Source organism: Rattus rattus, chromosome 5 (assembly GCF_011064425.1).
Source record: "Rattus rattus isolate New Zealand chromosome 5, Rrattus_CSIRO_v1, whole genome shotgun sequence".
NCBI lineage: Eukaryota > Metazoa > Chordata > Mammalia > Rodentia > Muridae > Rattus > Rattus rattus.
In genome coordinates, this window is record NC_046158.1 from 2,649,324 (window position 1) to 2,669,176 (window position 19,853).

General features: G+C 52.4%; 3 protein-coding genes and 1 non-coding gene across 6 annotated transcripts in view; 2 read left to right on the top strand and 2 right to left on the bottom strand.

Moving 5' to 3' along the window:
- Window positions 1–335: 335 nt before the first annotated feature.
- Window positions 336–9,275, top strand: Slc2a8 (solute carrier family 2 member 8). Of its 3 annotated transcripts, XM_032902715.1 has the most exons (10): window positions 336–451; window positions 526–688; window positions 841–1,047; window positions 2,077–2,176; window positions 5,123–5,322; window positions 6,090–6,233; window positions 6,342–6,450; window positions 6,894–7,067; window positions 7,402–7,547; window positions 8,518–9,275. In XM_032902715.1, exons 1-10 carry the CDS (start codon window positions 396–398, stop codon window positions 8,653–8,655), a joined length of 1,437 nt encoding a protein of 478 aa, XP_032758606.1. In that variant the 5' UTR covers window positions 336–395; the 3' UTR covers window positions 8,656–9,275. The 3 variants fall into 3 exon arrangements, with proteins under 3 accessions (XP_032758606.1, XP_032758608.1, XP_032758609.1); XM_032902717.1 differs by lacking the exon at window positions 6,894–7,067; XM_032902718.1 differs by lacking the exons at window positions 6,342–6,450; window positions 6,894–7,067; window positions 8,518–9,275 and having other exon boundaries at window positions 7,402–7,509.
- A 7,924-nt stretch (window positions 9,276–17,199) lies between these two features.
- Rpl12 (ribosomal protein L12) lies at window positions 17,200–19,476 on the bottom strand. Its single transcript, XM_032902720.1, has 7 exons — window positions 19,349–19,476; window positions 19,037–19,110; window positions 18,523–18,621; window positions 18,162–18,243; window positions 17,631–17,717; window positions 17,349–17,461; window positions 17,200–17,219 (listed from the first exon to the last, which is right to left on the bottom strand). Exons 1-7 carry the CDS (start codon window positions 19,383–19,385, stop codon window positions 17,214–17,216), a joined length of 498 nt encoding a protein of 165 aa, XP_032758611.1. The 5' UTR covers window positions 19,386–19,476; the 3' UTR covers window positions 17,200–17,213.
- Window positions 17,796–17,925, bottom strand: LOC116902533. Its single transcript, XR_004388137.1, has one exon. It is a non-coding gene; the product is annotated as a small nucleolar RNA SNORA65 (small nucleolar RNA).
- A 69-nt stretch (window positions 19,477–19,545) lies between the features above and the next one.
- Window positions 19,546–19,853, top strand: part of Lrsam1 (leucine rich repeat and sterile alpha motif containing 1) — a 38,661-nt gene continuing 38,353 nt past the window's right edge. Inside the window, exon 1 of the mRNA XM_032902721.1 lies at window positions 19,546–19,626. The gene's annotated coding sequence lies outside the window, so the exon portion shown is untranslated. The remainder of the gene's footprint in view (window positions 19,627–19,853) is intronic.

A 19,853-nucleotide genomic window follows, 5' to 3' on the forward strand; every position in this document is an offset into this window, starting at 1 on the left:
ACAAATATATCTGTGCGTAAACATGTAAACAACACCCATACAAATAAAGTTTAAAATAAAAAACAAAACAGGGGCAGCGGGCAGTGAGATGACTCTGCTTGTAAAGGTGTTTGTCCCCAAGTTTGACGGCCTGTGTTCGATCTGGAAGATCCACTTGGTGGAAGGAAAAGAAAGCTTCCTTCGGACCTACATAGGGGCGCTGTCATCTCTGTCCCCCAGCTCCCTGCAAACATATACATGGGCGTAGTTCAGCTCCATTGAGCTTTGCAACCGGCTCTGTGCTTCCATTGGTCAGCTCTGATTGGAGGCCGGATTCTAGCGTCCCATTGGTCACTCCTGCCGCGGAGGCCGCGCTCGCCCGAGCCGCGACAGTTCGCGGGTCAGACCCTGTTGACATGTCGCCCGAGGACCCCCAGGAAACACAGCCGCTGTTGCGGTCGCCGGGCGCCAGGTGCGGACTCCCGGGGGCCGCGGCCTCTCTCTCACGCCCGGCGACGCCGCTCACGCACGGCCTTGTACCCGCAGGGCTCCCGGCGGCCGCCGGGTCTTCCTTGCCACCTTCGCCGCCGCCCTGGGCCCGCTCAGCTTCGGCTTCGCGCTTGGCTACAGCTCCCCCGCCATCCCCAGCCTGCGGCGCACCGCACCCCCTGCCCTACGCCTCGGAGACACTGCGGCCTCCTGGTTCGGGGTGAGCCCGCGGGGGAGTCCCGGGTCCCCCATTCTCTGCCGCACACCAGGGTCCTCCTCATTCTCTTTTCTCTAAGGCTGTGGGGCGTGGGGTGGAGGGATCGTGGGCCATGGTCCCTGGTGGCCTCCTCTTCAGCGCGTCCGGGTCCCCAGGCCGTCGTGACCCTGGGCGCTGCGGCAGGGGGCGTGCTGGGCGGCTGGCTCCTGGACCGTGCAGGGCGCAAACTGAGCCTCCTGCTCTGCACCGTGCCCTTCGTGACCGGTTTTGCTGTCATCACCGCGGCCTGGGATGTGTGGATGCTGCTCGGAGGCCGCCTCCTCACCGGCCTAGCCTGCGGAGTCGCCTCACTAGTGGCACCGGTGAGTGGTTTGGGCTTCCTAGATGATCTTCACCAGGCAGGGGCAGCTGGTCAAGAGTGAAGCTATTCCTCACTGACCTTGGTTGTGCCTCTTTTACTCTACTAATGGTGGTGTCCCTGTATGCTTAGCAGCGATAACTGGAATGCCCCTATTCTCGTGTTAACCGCTCTGTTCTGGGCTGTCCCTGGGATATCCCTTCACTGCTTGCAGCCACGGCTGCTTATACTTTGCAGCCCACACACCTGGATCACTTACCTGGCTGGACACAGGCTTCTCTCCCAGCCTTAGTTTGCTCCCCTTAAAGTAAGGCCGAGTCCTGAGGTGGTTTGCTGGTCCAGGAGTGGTCCCTGGAAAGATTTAGACCCAAGTAACTGAGGATTGCCAGCAACCTGTGGCCACACACTCGGATGATCCCCCTCACCTCCGTGGCCTCCTGCTTCTCTCTTCAGCTGTTGGAGGTGTGAAGGAGTTAGAGGAAAGGGAGACTGGAGATCTGCAGGGTTTTGTTTTTTTTTTAAACGAGGGCATAAGGTATGGAATAATCTAGAAGTATGTATGGATAACGCCTGGTGAGTCCTGAGATTAGAAGTAATGGCTCCCCTGGTAGGATTAGGCTGAACAAGTCAGTGTCCCTGACTGGAGTCAGCCCGGCCAGCAAGGGCTGACTTTCGTTCTAACTCACATCTGTGCATATGAAACGTGTGCTGTGCTGGGCCTGGTGGCACATGCCTGTAATCCCATAACTTGAGGGTAAATGCATGAAGACCAGGAATTCAGGGTTATCCTCAGCTCAGGAGGCTAGCCTAGGCTTCATGAAACTCTATCTATAAATAAATAAGTAAATAAATAAATAAATAAATTTATTTTTAAAACGAGTGTAGGGAAGGAAGCTCACATAGTGGCAACCCATTACCCACAATCCTCTTTTAAAATCTCCAGGAAATGGGGCAGGGCACTCTGCTGACCCATAGCAGGGTTAAACCTTTCCATTAGAAGAGCCAAGTAAAGTCTAACCTTAACCACCAATAGGTCTATATCTCGGAAATCGCCTACCCAGCCGTCCGAGGACTGCTCGGCTCCTGTGTGCAGCTGATGGTTGTCACTGGCATCCTCTTGGCCTACGTGGCAGGTAGTTTTGTACCCTCTCTTTTGATCCTTATTAGAGCCTCTATGGCCACTCTGGAAACTGAGGGTCATAGCGGGCAAGGGTTTGCCTGGTGCCACTGGCCAAGGTGCCAGGTTCTCAGGCGCACTCCTGGGAGGGGAGGTCCTGGTGACTCGGTGCCAAGAAGAAGTAGAACAGGTGATTTCTTTGGGCCAGAATCCCACCGCACCCTAGAGGGACTCAGGAGAGGGTCCCAGTGCAAGGAGGGGTGGGGGTAGGGAAATGCTTAGAGCTCAGTCACTCGGAGAACCGGGCTCTCCACATGCTGTCACTGGGCTCTCAGCAGAGTACCGCATAAAGGAGGCTGCTTCCCAAAGGTGAAGGGCAGAGCTGGTGGCCTGGGGAGGTTTCAGAAATTGTCTCCCTGTCATATTTGTTCTTCAAAGTCTAACAAACATTTCTACCAATAAAGACATGGGAGGTGTGAGCTGAGGTAAAAGCCGCTAGCTCAGTGAGGTGATTTTTATTTTATTTTTCTGACCTATGTACAAGACGTCTATTCATAAGCCTGATCCTACCTACACTAAGCTAGCTCGCTCTTTGGAAATCTCTTTCGATCTGTGTCACCCTACAGAGCCAGTCTACCTTCCTCTCGAGCCTCTCCAAGCCCAAGAGGGCTCCTTGGCTCCCCTGCCTAGAACACTGTTGTATCTGTGTCCTGACCTCTGCTTCCCTGTGGCTCTTGCAAGCCCAAAGAGAGAGTCTCTTATCTGGAGCCACTTCCATGAAGTTCTTTCAAGCCAAAAGAAAGAGGGAGAGGTGTACAAGAAGTCACCCTTGGCAGGCTGAGCCATGTCCCTTCACGGTTAAGCCAAGCCAGTAGGGGCCGGCCATACTAGCTCAACCTTTAAGGTGGGGCTGGTAGCTCAAGGCTACCCCGCTGTCCCTGGCTTACAGAGCAAAGACCTCAAGACCTCTCCCAAGCAAATTGCCTTAAAGCAGGCAGGACTTACGTTCTTTCACACGTATCTATGGAGGCTCTCAGAGACACCCAAACCGCCTCTCTTCTAGACACAACCAGCTGCGTGCGACAAGCTAAGCTTTTTGTGGTCTGCTAACAATTGGGTTTTCTGCGTACGACAATCCTGTAGCATCTCCTTAGGCATTGCTGGAAAGAGGGCAGCCTTCTTCAGACCTGACATGCTGCCCCCCTGACCCTCCCCCTTCCTGCTGGGTTTCCCTGCCCCTCCCCGCAGCCTCGTTCCCCATCCCCACATCTGCAGGGCTGTTAGGGCCAGGAGATTGGTAGTGTAAGAAAAGTGCTTGATAACACATCCCCAGCCTCAGGGCTGGTCGGGGCTGGTCGGGGCTGGTCCGGGCTGGTTGAGCACTGACAGGCTTCACCTAGTCTGGCTGTGGTGCTGGCTCTCCTCAGGGGTCCTGGCTTTTCATATTTAACTCCTTATTGTCCTGGCTTTTCAGTGTCTTCCCAGCAGCCTGGCTGCCTTAGGAGCCTACAGTGAACCAGAGCCCCTACCAGACACAGCTGTTGACATCGTGCTGTGGGGATAGTTGGTGTCTACCACCCACTACCAGTGTTACCTCCAGTGTGGCTTCACACTGCCTTGCAGTGATCCTACGGTGTCCTTTTGGCCCACTGCTATGAGTTAACTGTAGTAGCAAAAAGTGACACGGTGGGAACCGTGATGCCTCCATCACTAGACTTTGCAGAACAGCTACAAGCTACCTTATTGCTAAAGTGAACAGACTCTCACAGGCTGACCTCTGACCTCCACATGAGTGCTATACCAGGAATGCATGCACGTGATCCCACGGACTCTGTTCTAGTTACTTTCCGTTGCTGTGGCAAAACACCATGATCCAAGGCCATTTATAAATGTAAAACATGGGTTGGGGATTTAGCTCAGCGGTAGAGCACTTGCCTAGCAAGCGCAAGGCCCTGGGTTCGGTCCCCAGCTCCGAAAAAAAAGAAAAAAAAATAAATAAATGTAAAACATTTAATTTGGGGCTTGCTGTTCCAGAGGATCCATGACCTCTGGATCCTCATGCTGGGAGCATGGAGGTAGTCAGGTAGGCGTGGTGCTGGAGCAGTAGCTAAGATCTCACATCAGTCCACAGACAGTAGGCTGAGATCTAACTGGGAAGGCAAGGTTCCGCCCCACCCCCGGCCCAAACAGTTCCACCAACTGGGGACCAGGTACTCAAACATGAGCATGGCCTTCTCCTTCAGACCGCCATGCACAAGATAGTTGAATAACATAATGACATTTAAAAGACAAAATTATGATACAAGTATAACATAAGATTTGGGAAATAGTTGAACAAATAGGAGAGCTTGCTGCCCAAGTATGAGGACCTGAGTTCAAATCCCAGCTCCCACATAAAAGGTTGAGTGTGGTCATGAGTTCTTGTGACCCCAGCTCTGTGATCAGGTAGAGACAAGATGGTGCTGGGGCCTGCCATTCACTAGCCTAGCTCAAGATTCAATGGAGCACCCCGGTAGGGGAAAAAGGCGGACAGCAGTAGTACAATGAGTGCCCTCCTCTGCCTTCCACACTCGTGCATGGGCACATGTGTGTGCACACGCACACACACACAAATTAAAAATTACTTTAAAAGTCTAATGTAGCACACACATCAAAGCAGTAGCAGTCATTTCTGTTGTCAAGTATGTTGTAGCATTTGACATGACAGAGTACAGCATTTGGCTTACCCTAGCATGTCTACTGCAATGCACTGTGTGTAGTTACCATGGCTACGGTGAGCGTCTTTTCTGTGCAGCCCACCAAAGATGTCAGCTAATGTCCCAATGGAACAATCCTAGTAGCAACTGTTTCCTTAACCCACATGTGGGCACAGGTGGTGAGATGCCCACCGTCGGAGTGAGTCCCTTCCGGGGCTTGTGAGGGGGCTGGGCTGGCTCGCCCTGACTGACATCTGCCTTTGCAGGCTGGGTCCTAGAGTGGCGCTGGTTGGCTGTGCTGGGCTGTGTGCCCCCCACCCTCATGCTGCTGCTCATGTGCTACATGCCCGAGACCCCACGCTTCCTCCTGACGCAACACCAGTACCAGGAAGCCATGGCTGCCCTGCGCTTCCTGTGGGGCTCTGAGGAGGGCTGGGAAGAGCCCCCTGTTGGGGCTGAGCACCAGGTGAGAGGCTGAGAGCAGAGCAGGACGCAGAGCCCATCCCAAGGCCACACGGCCAGGTGGCAGCCCCCTCCACCCTCACCGAGGACCAGTGCTGTCTGTGCAGCTTCCTACTGTCCCCTAACAAGTGAAAGGCCAGGCCTGTGAGGGGAAATGGGTGAGGGCTTAGATTTAATGGGAACCATAGGCAGGGGAGACCTTAGAAGCAGGAGGACACAGACACTGCAGCTGTGTGGCCTGGCCATCTCTGAGTCTTGGTGCCTTCATCTCTAGCGAGGCCTCACCATTCCCCAGTAGTGCTGAGATCTGTGAGATCTGAGGAGCCAGCCCTGAGTGCACAAACGTGCTTGGCGTTCCGGGAGCAGGATTCTTTAATATCTTTTTTTTTATATATTTATTTATTTTATGTATGTGAGTACACAGTGGCTGTCTTCAGACACACACCAGAAGAGGGCATCAGATCCCATGACAGATGGTTGTGAGCCACCATGTGGTTGCTGGGAATTGAACTCAGGACCTCTGGAAGAGCAGCCATGCCTTTAACCACTGAGCCATCCCTCCAGCCCTGGGGAGCGGGATTCTTTACCCAGGTGCTGGAATCTGCAGCCCCTCACAACTCCCCTCCCACATGAGGAGGCTGCAGGGGCCTGTCTGCAGGGCCACAGGTGGGGTGGGGACAGCAGGAAGGCTCAGTCCCCTCCACTTAAGCTTCTGGGCTCGCCAAAGGGTCCCTGGGACAGGAGAACACTGACAGGCCATCTTTGTGACAGGGCTTCCAGCTGGCTATGCTGAGGCGCCCTGGTGTCCACAAGCCCCTCATCATCGGCATTTGCCTCATGGTCTTCCAGCAGCTGTCAGGGGTCAACGCCATCATGTTCTATGCCAACACCATCTTTGAGGAGGCCAAGTTCAAGGTGAGAGGCTCCTCCTCAGCTTGCCTCATGCCATTTTGACCCAGCTCAGCCAGAGAGAGAGGGAAGGACTTGTCTCTCTCTAGCAGACTAGCTTCTCCCCTCCCCCAGGACAGCAGCCTGGCCACGGTCACTGTGGGCATCATCCAGGTCCTGTTCACTGCTGTGGCGGCCCTCATCATGGACAGAGCAGGGCGAAAACTGCTTCTGGCCTTGTCGGGTGAGGCTTGATAGGGAGGGCCCAGCCTCCCCAGCTCATGGGGGGAGACGGGGCCAGGGAGGTGATACATTATGACTGGTTCTTTTGAGCAAGTGACTTTCTGTCCCCCTATTTCCTAGTCTGAAATGGGGAGAGGGTTGTGGTGAGGTCAGGTCCTGGGCAGTAGCTTTGGCCTACACATCCATGGTGCCCACTGGCAGCTGTGAAGACCACTGTGGGAGTGGGGTTGAACGCTGCTTCTGCAGTGGAGAGACTCCTCAGGAACTTCCTGGCATTTGCTGAGGTCTGAGGTCAGGGTAGGAATGCTGGCCAGTCAGGGGCTTCCATGGCCAGGGCACAAGACTAATGTGCCTGCATGCCTCTCTCAGAGAGACTCACCACTCTCTAAGTCCTGGGTGCTGCTGTGTCCCCAGCATCCAGCAAGCCCGAGCCTTTGCCTGCAGGTGTGATCATGGTTTTCAGCATGAGTGCCTTTGGTACCTACTTCAAACTGACCCAGAGTGGCCCCAGCAACTCCTCCCATGTAGGCCTCCTGGTGCCCATCTCCGCGGAGCCTGCTGATGTCCACGTGGGGCTGGCCTGGCTGGCTGTAGGCAGCATGTGCCTCTTCATCGCTGGTAAAGAGGGACTAGAGGAACACTGGGTGAAGGCTGTTGTCCCTCTAACCCGCCATGCCAAGTTCCGGAGCACTCAGCTTCAAATTGAGTTTTACTTGGTTTTACCCCTCTGCCCTCGGAGCATAACTTCTGTGCTGATGGCTCTGACCATGTGCTGGGAACTGAGCTAAACCCTTTCACATAATCTCCATGACAGTTTACAAGCAGGTCCCATCCTTGTCCTGATACCTAAAAGGGAAGGGGCTGGTGCAAGGCCTCCCAGCAGGCTTGAGGGCTGATAGGACCCCTCAGGACTAGCCCAGCATGTGGCTGTGACACTGCCTTGTCCCCACAGGTTTTGCAGTAGGCTGGGGACCCATCCCCTGGCTCCTCATGTCAGAGATCTTCCCTCTGCATGTCAAGGGTGTGGCTACCGGTGTCTGTGTCCTCACCAACTGGTTCATGGCCTTTCTGGTGACCAAAGAGTTTAGCAGCATCATGGTGAGTGCAGGCCCATGCCTTCCCCCTCACACGGTCAGCAAAGGCATGGGCCTTTCAGTCTTCATTGCCAGAGATTCCATGTCCGTGACCTTGGATGTAGGCTGAGGGCCCCTCGTGCCTGGAACACTGCCATCTCAGGGGCGACGTGAGCCAGAGGTAGACAAAACAATGAACCTGGTCTGTGATCCCCTAAGTCTTAAGTCTGTGTTGAGACGAACGCACCTTCCTCATAGGCTGAGGGGGCGTCTGTGCATTCAATACTTCACTTCCCTTGCAGCCTTCTTGAGTTAGCTGAGGCTTGAGCCCACTGGCTTCCCCACTAGAGAGGTTCCGGGCAGATGAGCAGGCCATCTGCTCCATCGCAGGTGCCCTACAGACCTGACACGTGCCATGCCCAGGCCTATTCAAGGCTTCAGAGATGGCAGCAGCTGGGTTGAATAGGGTTAGGGTCCATCTCCTGACAGGTGCCAAGAAGGCAGTGGGTGGCATGTATATCCAGCTAGCCAGAGACATGCTCAGGCAGACAGGGTGCCCAGAGGAAGGCAAGCAGAGACCCAACAGTGACCCAGGCCAGCGCCCTGTTGAAGAGGCTGAGAAGGGAAGGGTCCCCTGGTGTCCTCTCCCTCAGGTCACAGACTCCCCCCACCCCATCACTCTACCGTCTCTGGAGAGTGACGGTTCTCCCTTTGTCATCACACGGAGAACTAGCAGCATAGGACACTGGAAGGCAGGGCCAAAGAACGGGGTAAGGGAAGGGGTAATGGCAGCAGGCCCGAGATGGCCAGGACCCTCGCTGTCCCTTGACGTTGCTGATCTCAGGGCAGTGCCTTGGTTTCCGGGGCACACATCCCCTTGGGTGATAGCGAGCTACTCCCTGCTTACCTGGGTGTCAGGCTGCGGTCAGGGTGCCCCTGGATTGTGGGGCCTCTGTCCTCTGGCTACTCCGCCTGTGCCTTTCTCCTCTCTGCAGGAGATCCTCAGACCCTACGGTGCCTTCTGGCTCACCGCTGCCTTCTGTATCCTCAGCGTCCTTTTCACGCTCACCTTTGTCCCTGAGACTAAAGGCAGGACTCTGGAACAAATCACAGCCCATTTCGAGGGGCGGTGACGGACCCTTTCTGTGACTGGCAGCCCTGAGCTGAGCTGGCTTCGGGTTTCAAAAGGAGTGGAGTGGCCTCAGTGACCACAGTTTGAGCCCAGGGGCCCCCTGACTCCTCAGATCTCCGGGCCAGCTTTGTCCAGATCTCAACCCAGATCCACACCGTGAGCTTCACCAGCTTCTGAGGCTCTGCAGCCTGCTGCACACACAGCACATCCGCGGAGCCGTGCACTCGCCTGACCCACGAGTCTCCTCCTAAGACTAAAGCAACTCACGTGACTGAGGGCTCCTGGCTCCAGTGTTCTGGCTGGGGATCTTTGGGGTGCTTGGTCCTAAGCAACTGCCCATACCTCACTTGACTGGGGGATGAGAAATGGACTTAGCCACATAAGATCTGGGCTCAGAAACAAGGTCAGGTGAGCCCAGGAAGAAAAGAGAATGTTCTTGTCTTGTCAACCAAGCCCTTCTCAGAGCGCCCAGAGACCTCCGGATTCACCTTGGGGTTAGCCAGCTTACCCATCACTTACAGGTTCTCTCCAGCCCTTCCCTGGGCTCAGTGTCCTGGGTCATTAGTCACCAGGTCTTGTTGAGTTTCAGAAAATAAAAGGCCTCTTTCCATTCAACTTTAATGGAGCCAGAAGTCTTTTGCGGGTCACTTGTTTCATGGAGTACATTAGAGATACGTTAACAGGATGTGTTCAGCAGGCGGTCATCCGCTGGGCGCTTTACCTGCAGGGGAAAACTGCCCCTTTCCAGAGGTAAGTTACCCAGGTAAGACTGTGGCTGCCCTGATAGCCACTCTCGACCGTCAGTTACTGAAATCTGAAAGCAGCAGGCTTGGCTTTGCCCTGCTTAAGGCAACAGTAAGACTGGACTGTTTTTTCCTTAAGAATCGTGATGCTTACCGTCCTACTGAACAGTGCTCTCCTCGCTATGTTAGCTGTTAATGGAACCCACCTAAGGTTTGGGGGAGTTTGTTTTGTTTTGCTTTGCTTTTGAGACATGGTCTCACTGTGGAGCTCTGGCTGTCTTGGAATTCACCGTGTAGCCTAAGCTGACCTTGAAGTCAGAGAGATCCACCTGCCAGCATGCTTGACTGATTTTTTTTTTCTTTTTAAGATAGTGACTCACAATGTAGCCCAGGATAGCCTAAACTGTATTATGTGTCCCACGACAGCCTGGGACCAACTGCAATCCTCCTGCCTCGGGTCCTTAAGTGTCATTCTGTTCTTGCTGACCAACTTGAGAAGCTGTGGTCCCAGGTTTTCAATCATCAAACTGTTTGGTTAATCCAACTGTTTCTTGCTCCTGGGAGCCCATTTAAGTAGCTGAAACCTTCGCAGAGCAATCACCTCAGAGGATCGCAGCGGTTTCTCACAGTCCAGATGTGAGGGAGCTGTCTGTCTGTGAGTGCCTGGAGAGGCATTATTTTACTGCAGCTCCCAGGTGCTCGTTCTCCTGCCGCGCTTTTCTCTCCATCACTGGTTATTGAGCTCAGAGCCCAGTGCATGCTAGCTAGCCAAACACTCCGGCACCGTGCTATGCCCCCGCCCAGCCATTTTTATTTTCTGCTTTTTACTTTTGTGTGTGGGTATACATGTACAGGTTTGTATGTGTGCAGGCACCAGATATTGACATAGTGCCTACCTCAATTGCTCTCCACCCTTTTCTTAAGGATTTAATTGCGTGTGACTGTAGATACCCACAGAGGCCAGAAGCAGCTGATCCTCCAGCCGGTACAGGCAGTTGTGAGCTGCCTAATTCAGGGGCTGGGAAAAGAACTCCAGTCCCCTGCAAGGAAGAATACACTTGCAAATCTACTTTTGTTTGTGAATTGGGGTGGGGGGCAGTCTCACTCTCTAGTCTGTCTCTTAACCTCTTGATTTCTCCCATTCCCTCTTGTATTGTGAGGTCACCATTCTCCTTACAGTCCAGACTGTCTAGGGGCCACTGTTCTCCCTGGTTTGATGCTTTTCCTCTCAATGTTTCACCTAAGATTCTTTTGAAGGGCAGGGAGGACATTGAGACATGGTCTTACTCTATAGTAGTCTGGGCTGACTTAAAACTCAACGTGTAGCTCAGGTTGGCTTCAAACGTAGAGATTCTACCACTTTGAGTGCTGCAGTCCCAGGAGTACAGTACCAGGAGTGCAGTCCCAGATGTGCAGTCCCAGGTGTGAAGTCCCAGGTGTGCAGCCCAAAGTGTGCAGTTCCAGGTGTGCAGTCCCAGGTGTGCAGTCCCAGGTGTGAAAGTCCCAGGTGTGCAGTCCCAGGTGTGCAGCCCAAAGTGTGCAGTCCGAGGTGTGAAGTCCCAGGTGTGCAGCCCAAAGTGTGCAGTCCCAGGTGTGCAGTCTCAGGTGTGCAACTCCTCACCAGCTCTCACTGTCCCTTTTCTGTGTCTTTGCTCTGCATTTGTTTTTCCACTTTATCTTCTGCAAATATTTTGTTTGCCAGTCATGCTTTAAAGCAATTAATTTACTAAGGATTATGAGAACACTCCTGGTGAAGGATCCTTGAACAGAATCAGAGTTGGCTTTTGTGTGGTGACATTCTTCCCTGAGCTGTTGGGTGGCCCAGATCTTCAGTATGAGGCACCATTCTCCAGAGAAACAAAACCCATAGAGAGACAGACGATATGCGGAGAGTTATTGCAAGGGGCCGAGAAGGCCTAAGACCGTGTGAGTCAGCAAGGTAGTGTCCTGGGAGTGCTAGCAATGTGACACCAGCCCAAAGGCAAGCACGAGACACAGGAAATGGCACCATAGCCAGCTTCTGTATGTGGGTGCTGGGGATCCAAACTAGGGCCCTCCCCCTGCCGGCTTGCAGAGCAAGCATCTTACTGACAGCCATCCCTCCAGAGAGCCATCCCACCTCATTTCTTCTTGCTGTGCCTTTATAGCACCCTATGCTGTTTAAGGGGATGGGTGCCTCTTCTGTCTTTTCCACCATTTGAAAATCCAGTTGATTGAGGCATTGTTTACATAAACAGAATTCAACGATAAATAATAATGGCTCATAGCAAACGTGGTTACAAGCTGCCACCACACTCCAAGTACAGAATGCTTCCATCATCTCTGTGCACCCCATGTGTCACCCCCCCGTGTCACCCCCCCTGCATCTGTAGCTCTAGAAACCAATGCCTTGTAGAATTTTATGAAGATGTAACCTGTTTGCGGCCTTTCGCCAAAGCTTCACTGCTGGCACAGCACCTTTTGGACTTGTCCATGTGTTCAGTCCATCAACAGTTCACGTCTGTGTTTCCCAGTAGATAGACTGTCACTGGACATTGCGCTATTTCCTGTCTGGGGCTATTATTGGGGTGGGGGAGCCCCATTGCTACACTTCTGCAGACAAATCTGTGTGGAGTGGAGCTGCTGGGCCACGTGCTAAGTTTTAGAGGCTGCTTCAACTTCCCGAAGTTGTACCGTTTCCTATCCCACCAGCAGAGCTCTGGAGGCCCCTGTACTTCAAGTTCACTCCCTGTTATAAATAAAGCAAGCCTTAGGTTTTAACTTTTTGAAAGCTGTCGTCCATTTTCTGATTTCTCCTCTAATGGGCCAATCTGGTTATCTTGGCCCGTCTCAGTTGATTTGTCTCACATATCTGGCATGATTTGTCCATGCCTAGGCTTGAGGTTGAAGAACCATAGGCTATATGATAGTACCTGGCATACGTCTCCCAAGTCAGCACACAGCCCTCCCTGAGGCACTGGATTTGTTTCTACTTATACACTTCCCATGTCACTTGGTTGGGACTTGGCAGGGAAGAAATGGACTTAAGCGTGTAAGTTTAGTCCACCATCAGTACTTGTAATTACTATGCTGACACGGCACCTGGCGACACGGATGCTCAGATATTTATGTACAGTTATTCCATTCTATAGCTCCATCAGTACTTAGGTCAACACTATATTAAATATGGAGCCCAGTATTCCACATTGGGTTGCTTTCAGTCTCCTGTTTATTGAGAATTCAGGTATCATGCGGAGATTCATAAAATGAAACAGGAGAGGCTGGTACTAGATGGAGGTAAAGAGGGAGCCAGCATTGGTAGAAATTAATGGAGAAGCAGAGACACTGACAGAGGACTGGGGGGTGGGGATGGGCACGAAGGGGGTGACAATAGTAGAATAGATGTCTGAGCAAACCTTCACAGAAGCCTTACAGGTGTCGTTGCTGGTCCCTAAGGTGCACACCAATCAACCCATGCCTCCTGATAAGCTACAGTGGGCTGTATCCGAGAGGAGCCTCCCTCCATGACCAAGGCCGTTCTCAGGGGTCAGCAGCAAGGACCACAGAGTAAGGACCTCAGACAGGTACAGATGTGACTATGACTAGGGAAGCCATTGGGCTCAACACATCGCGCCACACTGGCTGAAGCAAGTGGCCTGCCCACACCACCGTCTCCTCAGGCCACCCATTCTCGGCCACAGAAGAATGTGCCTCGCAAAGGAAGACTAGCTTGGCTACTGCCCAACCTGGTGGATAGGCCAGTGAAAGACCAGGAGGCAGGCAGGAGAAGAAGTCAGACCCATAGGCCATCAGAGAGGTGACTAAACATGTAGGCAGTGTGTCACTGTGGCTTCAGATCATTTTTATGCCCTGTCATCTGGGGAGCAGGAGGCAGGCAGCATGGGAAAAGGGGTAAGTCAGTGTGCTTGGTTCAGTTTCGGTGTACTTACTGCTCACAGCCTGTGTGACCTGGACCATCACTGGACCTCTCTGGACCAGCTATTCATCTTTAAACACACGGTGCTGAGGTACGTAAAGTGCTTGGAACTGAGGATGGCAGAGTAAGGGCTGGGTCTGCGGCAGCTGCTGGTGACGGGGGATGGGTAGCTGCAAGCAGTGTGAAACTCGGGGACACATCATAAATGGATGTTTGAAAGGTAGTTTTCAAGGCGGGGCTTCAGTATAAACCAGGTTGGCCTTGACTTTCAATCCTTAGTCTCCCAGTGCTGGGATTCCAGATATAGACTTCCTAGTCTGAGGTTTGAAATATCTAAAAACTTCTCTCCTATTTTATCCTCCACCCTGCTGCTCAACTACCCCTTACCACATCCATACTATCATGCCAAGAATAACGTGGCCAAAGCCTGGCAAAGTGCACAAGTGGCCTAACACCCTTAAGTAGGCATATACAGAATGACATCACCTGACACCCGAAGCACTCTGCTACCTCCCGGCGGCCCTTACAGCGGTTAGTTAGCTCCTACTAGACCTTGGAGCCATGAACAAGATCACTCTGGCTCCAGAGCTCATCCTGCCAGCTAAACAAGGCCAGTCAGCTGAATAGGGTGAGGTCCGAGTTGCTTTTCCTCTAAATGGTAGTTCTTTCTTCCTGACCTTCCCCGACCATGCTCCACCACAAACTTGCTTGAGAAGTTAATTTCAATCGTGACCGGGGATTAAAAAGCCATCTGTTTCCCTGGGTTCGGTCCCCAGCTCCGAAAAAAAAGAAAAAAAAAAAAAAAAAAAAAAAAAAGCCACCTGTTCTCTAGGGAAGGCTACTGAAAACATCCTTATATATCCAAGTCTACAGTCAGCATAAGCACCCTTCCCGACATCCCTGGCGATCTGGTCCCTCCCTGTCCGAGGTTCCACATCCGGATCCTGGTGCTCCTGAAAGATGAAAGGCTCTCAAGATGGACTCTGGGAGCAAGGACAGGCATACGTGGGTTGGGGTAAGGGGAGGCTACACCCACGCATGTCTTAAACACACCCCATGAGGCAACGAGGGTCACATCCCTGGCTACAGAGAACAGACTGCAGAGAAGTCTACCTGGGAGTCTTGTCGGAAGTGGGCTGCGGTGTGCGGACCGCGCATGGCCGGAAGTGGCGCCGTTTTGGCGCGCCCGCCTGCCGTGGGACCCACACGTCCCGTTAACTTCTGGCGGCGGTGCCAGGTGTCCTCTGTTTGCCGGATGGGCGAGAAGGGGCGAAGAAGAGCTGTGCAGTTGTTACCCAGATGTGCGCAGTAGCCCCGGACCAGAACGTTTTCCACACGAGGTCTGAGCGAAGAATTGTGGGACCTGAGGAGTTTGAGGGCCTCCGGCCCGAGTGGTCTGTGCATACCGGTCTGTCTGTTATCCAGTGCTGTGAGGGAGATGGCCGACTTTAGTCTTCCGCCGGCTGGAAGCAGCTAGGGGTACTTGGAAGCACGGGACACTTCGAGGGCAAGCTCAGCCTGGCAGCATTGTGACTTCGTGGAGGACAGGGGAATGTGTTCCTCTGTAGACCATAGATCTTAGCTACTCTTTGTGTCTCTAAGAACTGTAGCCAAATGAAATGACGTTTGAAGGCACAGAACAGAATAAGTGTAAATGTCCTTCCTGCACAAACGACGACGACGCGCAGTGGGATCAGGTGCACATCGGCAATAGGTCTACTAAAACCAGGGTCCAGTCCTTAACCTCTTTTATCCAGACTGTTACACAGAGTAGTCGCTTCATGTTTATTTTAGCATTCGGCGTGCCATACAATATTTTCATGTAGTTATGTAGACATCACCACTATTTAATTCCAGAACACTTCCATCATCTGGAAGAGAAACTTAACTCTTAGTCACTCCCTAGACCTTACCGCCAAGTTCCTCAAACCAACAATCCACTTTCTAGATTTGCCAAGGTCATTTTACATAGATTTACTCAATACATGGCCTTTTTTGTCTATTCTGCCAGTGCATTCTCAAGATTCCATGTTAAGTTGTACATATCTACACTTCAATACCCCATGTAGACACATCACATTTTTATTCCTGAGTGGACGGACATTTGGGGGTGTATGCACTCCAATGCATGCACCCCATGCCCCGAGAACGTCACATGTGTTTAGATGGCCCTAAGAGGCCAGAAGGTGTTGAATTCCCTGGAACTGAGGCTAAAGGTCAGGTGATTGTGAGCCACTCTGTAGGTAATGGGAAAAACCTGCTCTAAGAGCAACAAAGGAGTCACATCTTGTGTTTGGGGCCAAAAGAAGAGGACAGCCTCAGTGTGCCTCATTTTGAGGAAATGCCTTCAGTCTTTAGAAGTCCGAGGTTAGTGCCACATCCCACCATGCAGCTGTATTTCTTAGTCAGTGGTTCAAGGTTTTTTTTAGTACTTACGCTTAACCTTAGGCTTTTTAGTCACATTTTACCCCTTTTTGTGCTTGTATGAACGCCACATGTGCGCAGGCCCCACATAGCAGAGGCAAATCCCTAAGGGCTGTTATCACAGTTGTTTAGCCACTTGACATGGGTGCTGGGAAACGCTCAGGTCCTCAGCAAAAGGATACTTTGCTACTCTAGTGTTAGTTGCCTGTATTCATATGACTCCCTCTCAGAAGCCAGCAAATCCTTGGGAACCTGTGGGTCAGTTGACTAGGTCCTCTGAGTTACCACGTTTATGACTAATTTCTCCAGGTTGCCCTTGTATCTTTCTACTTTAGTCTCTAAGGTGGCCACAATTATAGCCTGTAGCACAAGGGATCTTGTCTGCTCTGATCCAGTTGCTGGTCTTGCAGTCATCTCTCCAGAAAATTGGTTTCTAGAAATCCTTACCTACACAGAAATCATACACCCAACTGCTTCACTGAAGGTGTCTTTACACCCAGTTTGGACCTTGTTAACACTGACGCACCCAACAGGACTCCACAGGCAGCAGACCTCATTGGCACCTCCACCCAATCCCCCCAGAGCAGGACAGATAGGTGCTGGGCTCACAGGCTAGTGTTGCACCATGAGCTTGTCACCCATCTCACTATTGTGAGTGCAGAGAACCAGACTCAACACTCAGCCACTGCTGCAGCCCCTTCTATCAATTGCACTGGGTTTACTGGGTTTTTTTCCTCAAAGTACCCAGCTAGCGGTTTCCCCTTTTATGCAGTCGCTGTCAATGCCTTTGGTCCACTGTGCTACTTGTAATCAATTTTAGGAACCCACAGAAGGGACCTTTCTTATTCCATGGAAGTGCTGAGGATTAAACTGATTGCTGTGCCTAAGACCCCACTGTGCCCCCAGGACTGAGACAGGCACAGGGCAAGCTTCACTGTATCACTTTTTTTTAAATATTCTGAATTTTAAATTACTGATCAGGCAACTTCCTTTTTTTTTTTTTTTCGGGGCTGGGGATCGAACCCAGGACCTTGCGCTTCCTAGGCAAGTGCTCTACCACTGAGCCAAATCCCCAACCCCGGCAACTTCCTTTTTTTAATAAGTACCTTGTCACTCTCTTCAGACACACCAGAAGAGGGCATCAGATTGTGGTGCAGATGGTTGTGAGCCACCATGTGGTTGCTGGGAATTGAACTCAGGATCTCTAAAAGAGCACTTAGTGCTCTTACCTGCTGAACCATCATCTCTCCAGTCCCTGTATCACTCACTGCCTCTTAAGAGCAGACTCTTAGATCCTTCAGCACCTGGGCCTCCCTGACCACGCCCACAGCAAAGCACCAGAATTAGTGCTTCTTAGATCCTGCTACCACAGCAGCTATATTGATAGGCCAAAGGGAACCCTCCCCTGCCCCAAAAAGAGCATCCAAGCGCACTGGTTATCAGATAGTTTTTATTTAAGTATTTTCTTGTTGCCTCTTAACTCTGTGGGAAAGAGAAGAAAAATTGTCAGTCACAATGGGGAATATAAATACAGAATTAACAATGCCCCTATAAGACACAAGGAGCAACAAAAGGCCAGCTTTCCCCCACCCTAACAGCAAAGTCACTCACAGCTGGGCACTCCACCGCACCGCTGTTGATGTCATCTATGATGTCATGAGGGTGGCGGCCATCCACATTGCAGCCCACAGACTGTGCAGTACCCAGGATCTCCTTGATAGTTCCTACAATGAGAATGGTGGCCTCAGATCCCAGGGGAAGGGGGAACCCCAGAGTCCCATTGAAGTAACAGAGGGAAGAGCATGGCCCCACAAGTTCAAAAGATACTGGATCCAAATCTTGGATCTTCAACAGCAAAATGGCAGCCATTTAGAGAAAATAACTTGCTCTTACCAGAAAGTTCTCTGGCCAAAGACCGGTGTCTCATCTGCCGGGCAATGTTGACAATCTCATCAAAAGTGATGTTTCCACTGTGTTTAACTGCAGAGAAAACCCAAGGGCTTTTTAAAGCTTCTGCCCTATCTTCTGAGCAAAGATTATGGTCCCATCCTATTTCTAGGCTGTCCCCATGCTTTCGGCACAGAGTCATCCACATGTGGGACAACCCTGTTTCCTAAAAGCTGGGGCTTACTGTCAGCTCACCACTGGATTGCACCAGCCAATAATACTGGTCAGGTGCAGTGGCGGGTGGCTAGGGCAGAACAAGTCCTCACCAGTAGCCCCAACACCAGGGATAGAAACAGACAAGCTTAAATCCCTGAGACCAAGGGTGGAATGTCAACCAACCCTGGGGCACTAGTCATCTCTGGAGATGACAAGCAGCAAATGGCCCAAAGTGATCTTATTCCAACCCTAGGTTCCACGAAATGGATCAACACAGCCGAGTAGCAGACACTGGAGACCAAGACACTGGAATCAACTTACTGTTTTTCTGCTTCTTCCTGTCTCTTGGTGGCTCCTTGAGGGCTTTGATGATCAGGGCAGAGGCAGAGGGCACCACCTCAATCTGCAAAGAGACTTGATATGAACACAGCCCAGGAAACCCAGTAACAATACTATAACCAGGCATGTTAAAAGGGCCAGCAGGACTACTCGGCTGATTAGAGTACTTTCTGTCCGGCCTGAGCACCAGAGTCGTGCATGGCGGACTCATGTACAACGAACATTTGTCTTATAGCCTCCCCACAGATAAAATCGACTCATCAGAACAGCAGTACCTTTGTAAGGTCCACAATTCCTGAGGGATGCTACCTCAGCCCTCCCACGCACCAGCCAACGGAAATACCTGGGCCTGTCTGTTCTGGATGGTCAGTTTCACTGTAATCCTGAGGCCTTTCCAGTCACCGGTAGCCTTGGCGATGTCATCACCAACTTTTTTGGGAGACTGTAGAAATAATGGCATTAATTACCATGTGCCCAAAGTTGAAGCCAGAGCCCTCAGGCTCATTGCTAGCCTAGACTCTATCCCTCCTCACCGTCCCACACGAGCCCGCCCATAATGGCTCCACGTCTCCACTAAGCCAACTCTGCACTAAACGCCAATCACTTTGATCTGCAATGGGGCACGCTCCGAGTGAGATGTTAGCTATGGAATGTGCGCCTTTAAAGGCTGGTGGCTGGGATTTAAAGAAGCCACTCAACTGAGCCGCGGCACGAGTCCCAAGTCCCAGCACCCACACACTAGAGGCCGCAACAAGCACATGTTGCCCTCTTCTGACCTCCGCAGGCACATAACACACATGCAGGCCAAACGGCTTGCACGTTAATGTCTACGGCTCCCATCAGTAGCGACGACTTACCAGACCCAGAGGACCGATCTTAGGGGCCAAGGCGGATGTGGCGCCGACCTCGCCTCCGGTGCACCTCAAGTACACTGAGAAAAAGCAAAATCAGAACCTCTGCGGAGTGCGCCGCAGGCCGCCCTGCGCGCTGCCATCGGGCCGCAGACCTCCAGGGCCAGGCCTTACCCTAAGGCACGCATGCTGCCAGATCGTCGGACTCCCTCCCATCTCACACACGAGAACAAGGCCCAAGGGAGACCCGCTAGGCCCCGGGACAGCACGCGGCGGAAAAGCTTCCACCGGCAGCCCGGGCGCGGCGAGGGCACGCACCAACTTTGATCTCGTTGGGGTCGAACTTGGGCGGCATGGTGGAGGTGGCTGGTGTCGGATGAACCCGGATTCGGGACGACCGAAGAAAGTTGCACCGTTGCCTCCTCCGAACCGAAAACCGAAAAGACGGATGTTGCTCCGCCCACGCCGGATATAGGCCGAAAAGCTCAACTCTCGCGATAACTCCTGGCTCCACCCAGTCTCTGGGCGACACCCTTGCATCCCTGTTTTTTATGGGCAGGCGTCTGCGGCTGAGGACTGCAGCGCTTGGTCTGTGGGTGAGCTCGGGATTCGGAAGGGGTGAATGTTCGGAGCACCTTACCTGGGGACAGTCAGAGTAGAAGGGCTGCACCAGAGGCCCTGGTTCCTGATGTACTCCACGTTCCCTTCTCTTGAGGGTGACTCTGGAGTCCCTGGTACCCAGCCCAGGGCCCCGCCCCTCCCCTAAGTGATCTGCTGCACCTGGCTTGCGGGACCCCTGTACCAACGCCACCCTAGTACCCAT

Excerpts from the sequence above, each read along its gene's own strand:
- Slc2a8 (XM_032902715.1), top strand. The coding sequence starts at position 396 with ATGTCGCCCGAGGACCCCCAGGAAACACAGCCGCTGTTGCGGTCGCCG. Across the intron at positions 689-840 it reads CTGCGGCCTCCTGGTTCGGG|GCCGTCGTGACCCTGGGCGC; the intron begins GTGAGCCCGCGG and ends CCGGGTCCCCAG. Across the intron at positions 6,234-6,341 it reads TTGAGGAGGCCAAGTTCAAG|GACAGCAGCCTGGCCACGGT; the intron begins GTGAGAGGCTCC and ends CCCCTCCCCCAG.
- Rpl12 (XM_032902720.1), bottom strand. The coding sequence starts at position 19,385 with ATGCCGCCCAAGTTCGACCCCAACGAGATCAAAGTTG. Across the intron at positions 18,244-18,522 it reads TCCAGAACAGACAGGCCCAG|ATTGAGGTGGTGCCCTCTGC; the intron begins GTATTTCCGTTG and ends GTCTCTTTGCAG. Across the intron at positions 17,718-18,161 it reads CAGGAAGAAGCAGAAAAACA|TTAAACACAGTGGAAACATC; the intron begins GTAAGTTGATTC and ends TTTTCTCTGCAG.